This window comes from Crinia signifera, chromosome 4 (assembly GCF_055691185.1).
Source record: "Crinia signifera chromosome 4, ASM5569118v1, whole genome shotgun sequence".
NCBI lineage: Eukaryota > Metazoa > Chordata > Amphibia > Anura > Myobatrachidae > Crinia > Crinia signifera.
The window spans coordinates 175,162,554-175,179,865 of NC_139220.1; the positions used below are offsets into that span (position 1 = coordinate 175,162,554).

Here is a 17,312-nt window from a genome sequence, read left to right on the forward strand (position 1 = left end):
GTATTCAGACCAGTTATATTTGGGAAGAAAAAAAAAAGTTACTATTTTCTGCTTCACAGCCAACTTGGAGGCAGCACTGGTTGTGTTTTCATAATTCAGGCCAATGCTGCTATTACACCAGGGGTTCCTTCTCTGACTTACATAGTAATCATGCTATTTTTACATCAAATATTACTCATTCTCTTCATTTCTTCTATTTCTCAAACAAGTGCAGGATAAAACATTCATACTCTTAGACAAGGTTCCAAGCTGAGTTCTTTTTAAATGTTTCTGCTCTAAATCTTTAACAATAGAACGTCAAACATGAAAAAGCCCAACAAAGCATTGGTGTTAAACTTTTAGAAGTACGCTTCAAACCTAAAAGATCTACAGCTAAATTTAAACTTTACACACGCTGTGAAACATTGTCTGAATAAGGAAAAGTATTCTCAAGAATGATTTTGTTCCTAGAATGTTGAGCTAGGCAAATACAGATATAGCAGTGCTTACCATTGGTCCGCCATTCACCACATGCGACATGTGGGGTAGAAAGCATATACCCCTTGTCATGGTTGTGCACCTAATTTGCACCTGCAGCTCTTAAAAAAAGCCTTAGGGCGCATTGTTGCTATTCTGTGCATGGGCGCATTTTGATGTGCCAAACTAGTGGCCACATTCCAGCAACGATAAGTGCAGCTATATCTGTATACTTTTACTTTATTTTATATATTATTATTATTATTATTGTATATATTATACTACAATACAGTTATTTATTTTTCATTTAGGTTATAGAAGTATACACAGTTTTGTTACCTCAGATAACAGTCAGAAGTTGCTGTCATGTCATACTGTATGTCCATTTACATGTCACTGACTTCAATAAACAAAATGTATTTTAATTAGCATAAATTGCTACAGAATAGTTGCATTATATATGTATCATTCACAGACTTAAAAAGTTAGAATCAGAATAACATTTTTATTATTCCATAGAATGCAGTGATCACATAATGTTCTTGGCATACAACACCGTCCTTTACAAACATAATCATTGCGGCCTCAAATAAGCAAAGGCTTTGGTTCAAGAGAACGTCTGTATAAAACACACTTCCATACAGTAGATAATAGATGTCTGTTATGAATAAAGTTTATTGATATATACCCTGCAGTAGGGAAAGTTCGCATTGTAACTGTGTCACTAAATGCCAACAAAACTAGGGTCAAGTACAAAAATGGTGGCCAGGAGGACACTAGATAGTAAAATGTCTTCATGCGGAGACTACAATGAGTCAGACAAATGTGTGACTTTAGAAAATTTCAAAAAGTATTTTCTAATGTATAATGACCTTAAGTGTCCTGTCTTTTCCAAAATATGATACGTTTGCATTGTCCTAAGGAATGCAACTTAATGGAAAATAAATGCTTGTCTAGAACACTGTACTCAGTGACAAAAACCACTGAGTGTGCTCGTGTTTTGCCAGCAGTAAGGTCAAGGTGAATGATATAATTGTTTTACTATATACTCAGGATCATAATGATCGTACATGGCATGGCAATATAAATTGATTAATATGACTATGTTGTCATGTAACCTGAAGCCATTTCTTTCATAACAGTACTACAAGGCTCTTCTTCATCTAAATGTTCTTGGGTAAGACAGCTAATGGGAGTTCTCTTTTCTTGTCCTTCTGTGATGTTCCTCAGTCTCCGTTGTATGATATCACTAATCTATTTTCCTTACCCTATGCTTCCTCTTCCCCAGTTTTTTCTTTCCACCCTAAGGTGGTAATACACTATGGCGACTTCTCTTTTCTTTTCTCAGGTGGCAGAATCGCATGCTATATATGCTCAGGAGCAATCCAGGAGATTGCTTTAACATCCGATGCGATTTGTAAGCTCTGATGCGATGTGCACGGGACCATGCATTGGACCTGCTGTCATTCACCTGAGATTTGAGCTCACATTCGCTCACAATCGCAGGAAAAGAGCCTTAATTGCAGGTGAATTGCCTAATGTCAACATGTTCTTGTTCTAGGGGCGTCTTTTTTCTGCTTAAAAGAATTAAAAAGAAAAGGGAAACAAATAATGACCTACAAGTACTACACATGTTCCATTTTCTTTAAGTGAGAATGGTTCTGTATGTGCTGAGCCAATATTGATATTTGGAATTCAGTTCTGTTTATGGATGCAGCACAGGCAATATTTAGGCAAGTGTCAACTTAATTCCTGTGGTCTTCATGTTTATCACTCTTTTAGCATAAAATATTACTGTTATAATGAATACAGTTTTCCATAACTAATATGCATTCATCTTTAAGAGCTGTGTGTAGATCATATTTCCAATGTACTTTCATTTTAGAGATAGGATTCCAGAATGGGGCTTTTAATCCTTACTCCTCAAATTCATACTTTTGAAGCTTATCCCTTCAAAGGAAAGACTGGAAAGCTGAATATATATGTATGCATATATTAGGCAGTGCTTAAGAAATAATAATGCTTCAAATTGTATTGAAAATGTAAGGTAATTCACACTGTCCTGTATTTACACACCTCTGCCGCTCATAAAAATAAAACTGCATTGTCTTCACAATGCATGAAACTTAACTGTAGGTGAATATACCCTAAGTTCAACTTTTTAGATGGGTCTTACACTGGTTTTAGGCATATAAATCAAGCATATGTAACATTCAACATGCATACTGTATGTAACATACAAATGTATTCAATAACGATGAGTATCAGTTACAAAATATAGGGGAACTTTTCAAATCGCTATATGCTGGGGCAGATCTAAGCTTGAAAAGTGATAACGTGGAGAGTGTAAATGTACCAGTTAATCAGTTGGTTTATCACTCTCCACTTTATCACTTTCAAGGCTTAGTACATCTCACCCACCGTCATCTGTACATCTAGAGCTTGAAAACAGATTAACATTGTGGATTTCATACGTATCATATAAAACAGCACCAGACTCCGATTTTTGCTAAATGTTGTTACAGAACCCAGAAATGAAAAATGTATTGGGTTAAATAAACTTGGCATGTTTCTTTACATTGCTTTTAGTTAGTTAAATACACAGAATACATTATTAATAATAAATACATGTTATAATTGACTAGGACAGAAGGGTAAGGTTTACTTTGTGAAACATGGAAGATCTGTTTAACGATCACTTTGTTTAAATTGGGGTGACTTCACTGAAGAACAACTTTAGTCATTTTGAAATGGTGCAAACAACTGGTTGTAATAAGCCTTGGCATATTTCATAAGAATTATAGATTATGTCTGAGACATGGAAGCACTTACAGGCTGACCAGGTTCATCTCCTCCAAGTATCCTGAATCCAAATCCAGACTCTTGCCGTCTAAGATGGACATCCAATTCCTTATAATCGGGTCCTGTTAAAGAAATAAATTAGTCTTTAATGACAACAGACCACATAAACATACACTACACTAGACAAAAATATCCACATATTAAAATAACTTTGTATTAATGATGAATGGTTAATGGATGTTATTAATTTGACATGGAATACAACATAACAAATGAAAAGAAAAACATTAAGAGACCGTGGCAAGCTGACATCGATATAGTGTTAACATGCTAATTACATTACACGGTACAAAAGAAAAGGTTAATTCCAAGTGAACTAGCAATTTTACCACTAGACATAATATATGTGTAAAAATAGCACTTCAACCATTCGCAGCATGCTGCTTTTAGTTAGTCCACATTCACAAAATGTTTTCAGGGTAATTGTTAAAACTGGTACAAAACTGTATTGCTTACTGCAGAGAAGTCCCAGTGCAAACCCCAAGCACACAATCAATAGCAGTAAGGTCTGAATTAGAGATGGACGCAGTTTAGATTTGGTCGCAAAGGACTGTTTTGTGGTCTACGTGTGCCATGACACTGTTGAGACTGGTCACAATGCATAAATCATAGTTTCATTGACAGGCTGCAGGCATTTGGGGGCAGCGACAGGCAGTGTTAACGATTAAGGAGGCTTGGCAAGCTCCGTTAGGGGGCGTGCCAAAACCACTACGTCTTTGGTATGTAGTTTAACTGGCCCTGGTACTGGTAACCTGGTTGTGGCGGACACTCTGAGCAAACTCAAGGTGTATAACGGCACAAACAATGTTCATGATGTTCTCCAATGCTGTTTTCGGGACACATTCAGCAGATCTGAGAATCCAGCATCTCATTATAAAAGACTGCACCTGTTCTCCTATAGGCAGGCACAGAAAGCTCAAGAGGAGTTTGAATATAGATATAGTGGATAGTATTTGTCTTGGTTTATATGCAAATCTATGTAATTAGCCACATATTCACTTTATCTGAATGATGGCAATATCAGTTACATAATCTATGATGCAGATTATAGATTTTGTAGCCGAAATGCATGTAGTTAAAGGCGTAGCATAATTATATATTTGCCTTTGTTGACTGAAGACATGTTATTTCTTACTTGATTCCATGCCACTCTATTTTAAGCAAGAGTTCCCTGTTGCTAACGTGTCTTCATTGTTTTCTCTTTTAGTATTTTTTGCTTAAATTCCTTTCACACATTGACTGTCTCAAAAAGGGAGTTTGTTGCTGTTCTATGTACTTCAATTAATATCTTGGCTAAAAAGCATAGATCTAGGCATCCAAAGTGAATTTATTATAACATTACACAAAACATCACAATAACAATACAATACTAATACTACTAATTTCTACATGCATACCTGCCTACAGTAACCATCTAAAGTAGTTACAGGGTACATCAACCTAGTGAACCAATACATTTAATATCTCAGTCTAATGTCACCTGAAGGAAATCTTACTAAATATTTTATTGATTGTACAGGCAATATTCTGAATATGTCTGTCTGAGGAAGATGGTGGGATAGTTACTTAGCCAACAAAATAGTGTAATATTGAAGACCAACACAAAACAGTGTTTTCTCATTTAAGAATAGGAAATCAGATTTTGGAATCAGTTTTTATACGGGATTAAGGGGACGATTTATCACAATCTGCATCTGAGGATAATTGATTACACTGCATGGATGGATCAATAATCACATGCAGGGACAGAGCTAGCTCGGCAAGGTCTCTCCCTGCAAAAGCTCTCTGCAGCCATATTGGGGTATTTTTCATGAAAAATACCCAGAGTATGTGCTGTGAATACATTGCACCATCGGTGCCTCTAACCACATCTCTGCTATTAGCTCATCACAGAGATGACAAAATGTGCTATATATCAACTCATCAAGTCATCTGTTCCGACTGCTTTTAGAATGATAATTGGCTCCTAGCGCTTCATACACGCTGATAAATTCTTGGTCCAAGTAGCCGATTGGCCTGAGTATTGTATAATGTATATCTAGCATTAGGCGTTTGCCAGGAGAAATTCCACCAAGTTTAAAGTGCTGCATCCAGGTAATTTTTCAAATTAATTTTGTTAAGGTTTGATTTCTTTTACATACTTTCATTTCCGCAAATCAGGATAGTGTAACAAAAAAATCCTGTTTCAGTCAGTTGTAACTTTATATTGTGAAAATATGCATTATAGTCAGGGCCACCGAAAGGTATGCCGGGCCCGGGTAAAATTTGGGTGTGTGGCCTAATCGCAGGAGGTGTGACTACCTCCCGCGATTAGGCCGCACCCCAAAATGTGAAGAGGGGGTGAAAAACACACTAAAGTAGAGGAGGGGGGGGGTGTTATTGCCCCCCCCCCCTCAGCAGCAGCACACACCTACAGCATGTGCTGTGCTGAAAGCAGGCTCAGCATGAGCTCTCACGCTGTCAGTGAGACGCTCATGCTGAGCCTGCTGTCAAGCACAATACATGCTATAGGCGTGTGCTGCTACTGCCTGGGAGTGACAGAGGGGGAGGGGGGCCGGAGGGGGGGTCAGACCAGGCCCTTCCAGCAAATTCGGGCATGGGTAATAAGTACCTGCTCCCCCCCCTCTCAGCGACTCTGATTATAGTCAATGAAATTTCAAAGCTGTACAAAATTTTGGAACATCTTTAGCAGTGGGCTTGATGTTTAAAGAAGGATTAAAGGGAACCCTGTATATTGATCTAACAGTCCATATAGCTTGTTGCACAGCAGTCTAATGCATCTAACTTTGTAGCCTTAGCAGTTCTGGGGCTACTGCATCTTGCAGTGACCAATGTAATCCAATAGTGAAATGAATCTAACAAAGATGTGTAACACCAAATATGACTGAATTAGTATAGAGAACAATGGACACAGGACACACATTGACGGTAGGACACAGAATGATGGACACATAGCTCAAAGGACAATAGGTGCTGAAGAATACTTGCCAGCAGGATCCGATCTGAAACCAGCTCTGGGTGGCACTTGCTCTGAATAGGAAGATGAGGAATGTTCCATAAGAAAGATATAATAAAACCTCCAAAATGCATAGAACCTTATTCTGGTTGTGCTTCATTTATAAATGTATCATGTGTTTTCCAAAGACAATCCTTGCAAGTATAAAATAATTCCACAACCAATAAAGCCTACTACAATGTGAACCAAATATTTAATATTCCATTACATTATACTTTTCTTGTGTCAAAGCTGAAAATACCACTACCAATAAGCACTATACACATTTTAATAAAAAATAAAAAATAACATACAGTACACAAAGTTACTGAACTACAAGAAAGGGAGAGGTGAGGAAGGAAGGAAGGAAGGAAGGGGGAAAGTTCATTCCTCATGATTTCTCAGTAACAGACATCATACTTTTAATATCCAATCAACAAACAGATGCTTGCAGAAAGATACATTCATCCTAATAGATTACAATATCTGTATTTCCTCTATAACATACAGCGTATTAATTATAGTAGAGAATCCCTAGCCATGCCACTGAAGTGCATCAGCATTTCTGTTTATACCGGATGCCCAGCTCTTTAGAAGGTCTGAATTTTTAAAAACTTGCTTCCAGGGGAAAGATGCCACTTACAATTCCAGGGACATCTGTACAAGCTTCTGTACAAGATGCCTGGAAGCCATACACGACAAACTCTGTCACTAGGCTGTCTGCTCAGTAATAGGGCTGTATGGGTCACCAACCCGGACAGTACACAACAGAGTGCAAAGAGGTTGGCTACATTGTTAGAGAATTATTGTACCAGGAAAATACTTAGCAAATCTCTCCTTATACAATAGCTCACGTAGCTATGGTGTGGTTTTCATTTACTTTCAACAGCACTGGCAAAAAAACAAAAAACCTAACGCATTACCATTTGTCTCTTAACTGTTCTTATTTAATTACTATCATTTATCAGGGCATACAAATTATATTACATAGAAAAGTTCTAAGGTTTTGTCCACTTTTACAGTATGTTCTTTTGATCTAAGAGGCAGTTTATGTTATTTTGGTGTGTTCTTATCCTTGTTATTATATATACAGGTTGAGTATCCCTTTTCCAAAATGCTCGGGACTGGAAGAATTTTGTATAACAGATTATTTCGTATTTCAGAATAATTTTTTATTTCAATGAGGCATCTTGCATTTATGTTGTACAAACACATTAAACACATGAAATACACATAAATATATTTTATTTGTGTATAACAATTTTTTTTCAAAACCTGGACACAAAGTTTTTGTCCTATCTTAGGTACTGAATTAAAAGGCCAAGCAATCATTGTCTTGCACATATTTAGTGCCAGTTACAATGTCCTCAGTAGTGCCGGTACAGATGTCCCCAGTAGTGCTTTTAGCTAGAATTTTTTTTAAATTAATTTTATCTTTCTGGAATGTATGGTTTTCAGAATAATATGGATAACAGATATTTGGATAAGGGATTCTCGACCTGTATTATATATAAATGGTTTAGCATTAAGAGTACAATCAGCAGTGGAAATATTCTGCTACAATTTTAGTCTAAGGGCCAGATGTACCAAGCTTCAAAAAGTGATAAAATGGAGAGTGAGAAAAAACCAACCAATCAGCTTCACTTTATCACTTTTTGAAGCTTGATACATCTGGCCCTAAACAAGTAATGATACATACTGATCTGTCTAGGGCTACATACATACAACTAGTGAACCTGGATACTATGGAATGTACTCTACATATATGGGGGAGAAAATACCCCATTATTATAAAATTGATAACATTAATGGAGCGCAAATTGTATAATATATTGTGACAGCCTTTTGAAGAATTATCAGTTCAATTGGTTCCATAGTAAAAATAAATAAATAAACAATGGGAGCACAATTGGGAAATGTGTTGCATCATAACAAAAGCAACACCTGTTATCTGCCAGTCATGTAGCCTTATACATATCAATTATCATTAGGTAAGAGTACATACAGGTAGCAATATTACAAATGTTATCACTCATTTTGTTATTTTGGTCTGTCAAAATGGGTCTACTTGTTACCATTGTTTGGCAAATTATATTGTGTGTATGTAGCTAGCTTAAAGTAAAAGAATTCTTGTACTCGTGAGATTCTACAATCTACAATATAATAATATTGTACAATGTACCTTTATTCTGTAGCATTAAAACCCTTTCAGGACTATTTCACTTACATTGTAAATTATGTTTTTAAAAAGCCCACCTGTGCATACAGCATTGTGCACCATTTGATAGAGTTAACTGTTGTGCAAACTATTAGATGCCAACTGTGAGGACTCTGGTCTGTTAGCGTAATCACATAACAAAAAGAATACACTGTACAGAGAGAAAAATCAATGTTGTTTGCTCCACTGAAATTAAGTTGGCAGCCTTGTTCTATTGCAGTCCCTCCTGCCTTACCTGGGAGGGCAAGATTGATGTCTCACTCCTGAGGATTCTGGCAGCAGTGCATTCACCCACACTAATGCCAGAGACTGCAGCACTTAATGATGTGCCAGCCTGACTTCATTCAGTAATGATTAATAGCCCAGTTCGTCAAATGTAACAAAAACACTGATTATAAAATAAAAGCAATTAGATATGTGTGTGGAATAGAAGGCTTGGCTACAATGTAACAGACTAGGAAGTAACATAGGGCCAGCTTACAGTATTTCACACTCACAGATTTCTACTTAATAGGTAGCTGTATGATATATATGACAAAGTCTTTATCTGGGAAATAGGTCAATCAATGACAGGATGTATTAAGCAAACCTTATAATACATTCACTTAAAAGGTATTCAAAGGTAACTTTGATTAGGTCAGAAATCTAATTTTCATTATCTTGATTCAAGCCAGGGCACATCTGTGTTCAGTTTTTATGTTCTCCCAATTTATTTGTGTTTTTTTTTTTATGAGCAGTCCAGTATACTGCATACAAGAGACCCTAGTATGTGTGTGTGTGTGTGTGAGTATGTATGTATGGGTTTCTGTGCATGTGGTAGTTAATGGAGACATTAAGCTGCAATCTGTCAGGAACTAATATGAGTAATTCTGGCTGTAAAAAATGATCTGATTTCCTAAAAAAAAATGTAGTGCTAATAAAAAAGAAATAATATACATGCCGCATAGCCCTTTCAGATCGCACTTATAACTCATGTTATAGCCGGGTTGCTGCCTGGTCAGCGTGAAAGAACCAAACCTAATAACCCGGGTTGACTAAACCAGCAATTTGACTCCAGTTATAAAAAGGGTTAAACCCGGGTCACCCTGTTTATAATAGGGGAATGGGTTTAGTGTTAAAGTGTTGGACATGGCAGGGCTGCCACTAGAAATGGTGGGGCCCAGGACTGATTTCTAGTCCAGGCCTCCCCCCTCACTTATCCTTCAGCTGTTGGGGGGGGGAGCAGAGCGAAACACTGGCTCCCCCATCCCCCCTTTCCGCTCCTGGAGTGCAGGCTTCTTCACCGGTGTCCAGAAGTGAAGAAGCCTGCGCTCCATGAGCAGGGCTTTTTTGTTTAGCGCACCGTGAGCGCTGGCAGCACAGAGGAGGCAGTTGGGGGGGGTAGGGGGGTCTGGACAGTGGGCAGAAAAAGCAGCCCGGGCCCTTCCCTCTCTTTCAAAGAGGCCGTGCCCGGGACTGCTGTACCCACAGCACCCCCCTGATGGCAGCCCTGGGACCCGGCTTTGCGATGTGAAAGTGGTATCAGTCAAAACATAAAACATCTGTTATACCAAACCATTATGCAGGCTTGCTTTTTTTTTTTAGAAATTGCGGTAAGCGGTGGCTTTACCCATACTTGCATACTTTTGAAAAGTAGTTTCAGAGAACTTATAGTCTGTAGTAGAAGGCAGCGCACAAAGAATGGCATCCTGCTCCACCAAATGGCACATCTAGCATATGGACGAATGGGCATGTCTAAGCTAAAATGCTTGTTTCAAAATGTTTCTATAAACAACCCTAGACTTAACCACTTGTTCTTTAAATTGTGGTGCTCAGTGATTATATTCATCACTGAAATACTGCAGTCAAATCACACTATGGGGGAAATTTACTAAGATGTGAATTCTACAGTACTTTATATGATGTTGCTATGGGCAACCAATCAGATCCTGTCTACTATGTTCTAGAGGGTGCTGAATAAACTCCAACGGGGAAGGCGGCGGGGACCGTGGCAGGCTCCGTTTGCCAAGGGGCGCGTGAGCGTCTCGTCCCGACCAGCCCCTGCAAAGTTAAAGTTAAAGTTAAAACCGGCTCCATCTGTACCAAGAAAATTTCTGAGACCAATTGCTTTTGTTCTCACACAGAGGGGAATAAAAATTTCAAAAGGGCTAACTTTTCAAAATGTGCATTAAATAGAGAAGCACCAGGTAAAATTTTTTTACAACATCTTTAATTTCAAAAGTACCCCTAGATATGTCCATAATAAATCATGGATGTCACTTTACAAGGCATATTGATTCCCATTTGAAAATGCAATGTAAGGATTCAATCCTGATATTCCTGGTTTACCTTTGGTCATATGTTGCATTACATTGGTTTTATCAAGCTAATTATTTGTATTTTTTCACAAATATATATAATTACATTTAATCTACATACTGTAAGTGCAAATGCATGTTCCTATCTTAGTTTAACATTATATTTTATTTACTTATATACATTTATTACCTGTCATTTTCTTGACATTGCTATTTGTAATTATATCTTTATTGTGAATTAAGTTCTAACTAATGTTAACAAATTCCTTTTCTTTGCTCTCTGTATAGTACATATATAGTACATATACTGCAGTATATCTCTAATGACATCTATATTAAAAAAAAATTGATTTGTCTATTTGTAATTCTATTTAATAGGTTTATCTACTTTTTAACAATCTTTTCTCCAAAAATAATAATAATAATAATAATAATAATAAAAAACCTCCAAACACTAATTAGTAAGTGACCTGCTTATCATTCCCATTACCTGAAACAGAGTTGGGTCATGGGCAGTACTGGTGTGGCTAAGCTCATACATACAGGTAGAAAGGAATATGGCTAATGGGTGCGCTATTAAACCAAAGTGCAGCTATACACACACTCAAATGAGTAGAAAACACCTTAGACTACTCCAAAGATACAATGGTTGTATGGTATGTATACATACTTCAAAATACTTTTCCACTGGGAAGTTTTTAAAGAGCTTTGGACATGGTGCAATGCATTTTTCTGCACTGTGCTGGGTACAGGGGAAAAGTACACTTTTCCCAAACACAGACAACCTGTCCAAGTATAAAAAGATTGTGGGTCTATTCATTAAGCAGTGAAGAGAGTGGAGAAGTTGCCCACAGCAACCAATATGTGCTACATTTACTTTTATCGAATCCCCAATAAATGTTATTTTAAAGCTGATTGGCTGCCATGGGTAAATGCGGCACTCTTTTCACTGCTGCATGAATAGACCCCTGTATGTGATTAGATTGGCTACAGGGTGGTTAAACCATCGGCAAGTAGTGAAGGCAGACTAACTATTCCATGCACTCTATTAGAAAGTGTATTAAACGAATCGAACATAGGTAATGGTTACTATTTATTTTAACCAATCGGATAGAAGATGAGATTTCCAATTTTATGGTTTCTTAGACAGAACTTATACAGAAACTATATTGCTGTATTTGTAAACAGAACCTATTAATACCAAATCTGGTGAGCAAGAGTCAATACTCATTATTTTACTCCTTGTGGGAGTGACGTAGGTGTGTAGCAAGTCTTCTGTATTTATGGGCCTTATGCTAGTTCGCTCTTTCTGACAAAATCCTTCTTAGATGGACAAAACCATGTGTACTGCAGGTGGGGCAGATGTTACTTGTGCAGAGAGAATTAGATTTGACTGGGGTTTTACTTCAAAGTGAGATCTATATTGCAGTGTAAAAATAAAGCAGCCAGTATTTACCCTGCACAGAAACAAAATAACTCACCCAAATCTAATTCTCTCTGCACATTTTACATCTGCCCCCCTGCAGTGCACATGGTTTTGTCCATCCGATTTTGCCAGAAAGAGTGAACTAGAATAAGGTCCTATATGACAGGTGCATATAGAGCAGGGATGCCTGTTTAAAACAGATCATTTGCACCCAGCATAGGACAGCTTTATTTCTGATACTAATGGTGAGGTTTGTGGTTGTAAACAGTAAAACAGTGGATGATGCGACCATACACATCAAGCTGTACAGTTATTAGTATTAACATAGAGGTAGTGAATCTAGCTGCCACTGCTATCAGTACTTAAGGCAGGCATGTCCAAAGTCCGGCCCGGGGGCCAATTGCGGCCCGTTATTTCACTTCAAGCAGCCCGCAGCCTCCAGCCGGAAGCGGGCAGCTGGAGGCTGACATGGGACGCACAGGACTCTAGAAGTGGGACCCTGGCGAGTGCGCCTTTACCTTGCTGGCTTGCTGTCTGCATTGGTGAGGGGGTGCTGGCTGCCATTGTGAGACGTGTTTGCCGTCTTTCAGATGAGTATGTGTCCAACTCCTGCTGCTGCAATTATATATCACCCTCCACCGTGATCACATTGACAGCAGTGTGCGGGGAGGGGGACCAGCAAAGGGGAAGCTTGCTCCCCTAATATGCAGAGCGGAGAATGGCGCCGGCGGGAGCCCAAGCATCTGTCTCCTGCAGGGGAATATACAGTGAAGGGAGGTGGAGGCAGTATGTGGTACATTCAGAGAAGGGTGGGCAGGCAGGCTGGGAGACATAGTAAATGGGGTCAGAGTGATGGGCATACAGTGAATGGGGTACATACAGCGAAGGAGGGGCAGTTTTTGGGAATATACAGTGAATGGGGCAGGCTCGGGGACATACAGTGAAGGAGGGGCATGCTGGGGGACATACAGTGAAGGAGGGGCATGCTGGGGGACATACAGTGAATGGGGGAACACGGGGGGACATACAGTGAATGGGGGCATGCTGGGGGTCATACAGTGAATGGGGTCACACTAGGGGACATACAGTGAATGGGGCAGACTGGGGGAAATACAGAGAAAGGCGGTCAGGCAGGGGAATATACAGTGAAGGAGCGGCATGCTGGGGGACATACAGTGAATGGGGGGCATACAGTGAATGGGGCAGAGTGGGGGCATACAGTGAATGGGGCAGAGTGGGGGCATAGAGTAAATGGGGCAGAGTGGGGGCATACTGTAAATGGGGCAGAGTGGGCGACAAAGTGAATGGGGGCAGGCTGGGGGAAATACAGAGAAAGGTGGTCAGGCGTGGAATATACAGTGAATGGGGGCAAGCTGGGGGACATACAGTGAATGGGGGCAGTATGTGGTACATTCAGAGAAGGGTGGGCAGGCAGGCTGGGAGACATAGTAAATGGGGTCAGAGTGATGGGCATACAGTGAATGGGGTACATACAGCGAAGGAGGGGCAGTTTTTGGGAATATACAGTGAATGGGGCAGGCTGGGGGACATACAGTGAAGGAGGGGCATGCTGGGGGACATACAGTGAAGGAGGGGCATGCTGGGGGACATACAGTGAATGGGGGCATGCTGGGGGTCATACAGTGAATGGGGTCACACTAGGGGACATACAGTGAATGGGGCAGACTGGGGGAAATACAGAGAAAGGCGGTCAGGCAGGGGAATATACAGTGAAGGAGGGGCATGCTGGGGGACATACAGTGAATGGGGGGCATACAGTGAATGGGGCAGAGTGGGGGCATACAGTGAATGGGGCAGAGTGGGGGCATAGAGTGAATGGGGCAGTGTGGGGGCATAGAGAGAATGGGGCAGAGTGGGCGACAAAGTGAATGGGGGCAGGCTGGGGGAAATACAGAGAAAGGTGGTCAGGCGTGGAATATACAGTGAATGGGGCAAGCTGGGGGACATACAGTGAATGGGGGCAGAGTATGGGACCATTCTGATGTGATTAATGGTTCAAAGAATGTCAGGCTGAATGGTAGGCCCCCACACATTTTAACTTCAACATATCTGGCCCTTTTTGCAAAAAGTTTGGACACCCCTGACTTAACGCTACTTTGCATCCAACTTGCATTTTGGTGGACCTAAAATGGTACTGGAGTCTGGACCAATAAAAATATGTCAGTTGTCAATTAAAAGCGTGTTATTGTAAAATTTTAATTTTAGCCAACTCTATTCCCCTACTACACTTTTGTTGTCTTAAATCACTTTAGAAACTAGAACCTTACTGTATTTCCCTCTTATACACTGTATAAGGTTGTAATCTTTTATCAAGTGATTTGGGGCAATATGCACCTCCATTGGAGCAGCTCCTGGCAATAGAATCTTCATTCGCCAGGCGCCACCAGCTGACGGAAGCGGGCGCATGCACACAAGAGGCACGGAGCCCTCTGCTGCCCTCAGTAATCACCCGCAGCATCCCCCCCAGCTGCCACCAGCTCCCCTAATCCCTGCCTGTCTCCCTGAAGTGGAGACAGGCAGGAAAACCGCTCCTCGCCACTGTGCTGACGGGGATGTGCATGCGTGTGAGACGCTCACACATCCCCATCAGATGGAGCACCTGTCTGCCAGACTGCGCCAGCTCAGGAGATCTGGCGATTTCTCAGGCGGGCTGACATGCGCTACATCTGTAATAGCCTGTGAGATGCAGGCTGTGTGGGAATTTCTGAGAGGCTGCCCTTACTTTTAAAGCAGCAATCAAAACCAGGTTGGTTTTACCTTTTAAATGATTGCCGCTTTGAAAATACAGGCAGACTTGTAGAAATTCCTGAACAGCCTGCACCTCACCGGATATTACAAATGGACCATTGTATTTAAAGAATTTTAAAGACCAGAAGAAAGTATGTAACTGCAACATTATATATCATATAAGTAGGTAACGAAACTCGTCCTCTAGTCAGTGGGAAAACCAGGTACTCAATGTAATGTTGAAGAATTGTGTTTCAGCATATTGTGGTGCGCTATTGCAACATCTAAATAAGTCCTGTAAATGAAAGCATTATATACATAGTGTAAGGAGCTAAAGATTCAATACAAATATAAAATACAAAAATAAATAAATGAATAAAGTACATTTCTGCAAATATAAGTGATCCTTCTTAATAAAACACAGCAAACATACTCATTGTGCGCTAACTAACTGAGCACCTGATAGTTAGTGTAACAATCATATATGCAACAAATAAAAAAAATATTTTTAAACAGCGCATCCATTTTGCAATCAAATATTTGAGTTAAGGTAAATGCATTCATTGTAGAAAGTGTATGTTCCAAGTTATCATTGTGTCTAATGGTTACAATGCTGAAATAATTGTATGTTGCTATAGCAGCAAACATTCCTGAAAAACTGTGCCACAATTATCACTTATGTAGGGGTTATTTATATGTAGCTGCTAGATTTTCTTGATTTATTTTAGCATTTAGTATTTTACTTACGCCTACTTTCATAAATTGCTCTTGATTTCTCATAGAGTTCATAGGGGTCAGGTTTTCTTGGATCAAAGGCATCTGTAGAATCAGGAAATGAGCTTCTATGTAGCGTTGGAGGGTATGGAAGATTTGGTGGTAATGATGGCGCTGATAAACTAGTTTGGGGGCTTCCTTGATTCTCCCACCGTTCCATCATCTACAACACAATAACCAAATGTACTGCTTTGTCAAGTCTTTCATGCAATAGTCCTGGTTGTGTATAGCAGGAGATGTGGTCAGCATCCCAGTGGTCAGGAAGCCAGTGGTCAGTATCCCGACACTAGGGCTAGGCTGCGGGATTAAGGGGGGTTTGGTTTAGACTGCAGGGTACAGGGTTTGGGTTTAGTGAATAGCAAGGAAACTAAGGGTCAGGCTGTGGAGAGGGGTTACAGTTAGGGGTTAATGGGAGAAGGTTAGGGTGCATACAGAGCCCCTGTCGGGATTCTCCTTATTGGCATGCTCGTTTGACTGCCGGCATCCTGACCGCCGGGATATCATATGTATAGTAGGTATATATCACATTAGCCATAAAAATGCATTTAATAATAAAAATAGTTCATATTTTATGGTTAACAAATGCCATTTACATCTGCACAATACAGAATTATATCATTAAAAATTAGGGATGAACTAGAATGTAATGATAAATATAAATCTGATCATCAATTTATTTTATAGCTGATGGGCCTTTAACGTGATCTATCAAGAGTATCATCTATGGGAACATTTAAATATTCAAATATTAGAAAACTCGGTACTTATGTAGTATTTGGGCGCCCGATTTTGTGATTGTATGCCTTACCTTAAGGCATACAATCAGATGCGATTTGACGCGATTTTCGGCAAAATCGCATCGAAACGCATCTGATATCGCATGCGATTCGATGCGATTTTGGATAGGATTCAATGTTAACAAGGTCCTGTTCAATTCCCCACTATCCAAGTAGGCATAGAGTTGATTTTATATAGCGTGGCGAGCGCAGCAAGCCACCGAGCCCGAAGCGTGGCGAGCGGCCGCAGATTACTTAAAATGTTTTCCGCGTCCCCTCTGTGGCTCGCTGCACTCGCCACGCTTTATAAAATCAACTCTATGCCCACTTGGATAGTGGGGAAATGAACAGGACTATGTTAACATTGAATCCTATGGAAAATCGCATCGGATCGCATGTGATATCGGATGCGATTCGATGCGACTTTTCCGACCCAATTTTAAAATCGGGCGCCCAGATACTACATAAGTACCGAAAACTCATTTACAATAGCTTCTTCAGTACGTCTACATGGTATAATAAATTACTAACTGATCATGTCTCTAAAATAAAGGCAATAAACATAAGTATATAAATTCATATTGGACATCTTAAAAGCAGAAACTGAGTTATGATCGCAAAACATTCCAGGCAAACTATTCAAATATAATGGCAACATTACTATTAATAAAGTCACCACATACTGTATTGGCTAATTTTCCATGCATTTATGACCCATTTTTTTTGCTGTTTTCCATGAAAATACACATTTTTGCTTAAT

General features: G+C 39.7%; 1 protein-coding gene across 10 annotated transcripts in view; it reads right to left on the reverse strand.

The window, feature by feature from the left end:
* MAGI2 (membrane associated guanylate kinase, WW and PDZ domain containing 2) overlaps positions 1 to 17,312 on the reverse strand; it is an 838,547-nt gene that overhangs the window by 103,031 nt on the left and 718,204 nt on the right. For 9 of the 10 annotated variants that reach the window (XM_083183055.1, XM_083183054.1, XM_083183057.1 and 6 more), the window contains 3 exons: positions 15,750 to 15,939; positions 6,307 to 6,348; positions 3,289 to 3,380 (listed from right to left, as the gene is read on the reverse strand). In XM_083183055.1, the coding sequence (XP_083039181.1) occupies positions 3,289 to 3,380; positions 6,307 to 6,348; positions 15,750 to 15,939 (324 nt within the window). The remainder of the gene's footprint in view (positions 1 to 3,288; positions 3,381 to 6,306; positions 6,349 to 15,749; positions 15,940 to 17,312) is intronic. The other variant, XM_083183056.1, reaches the window with a different exon arrangement.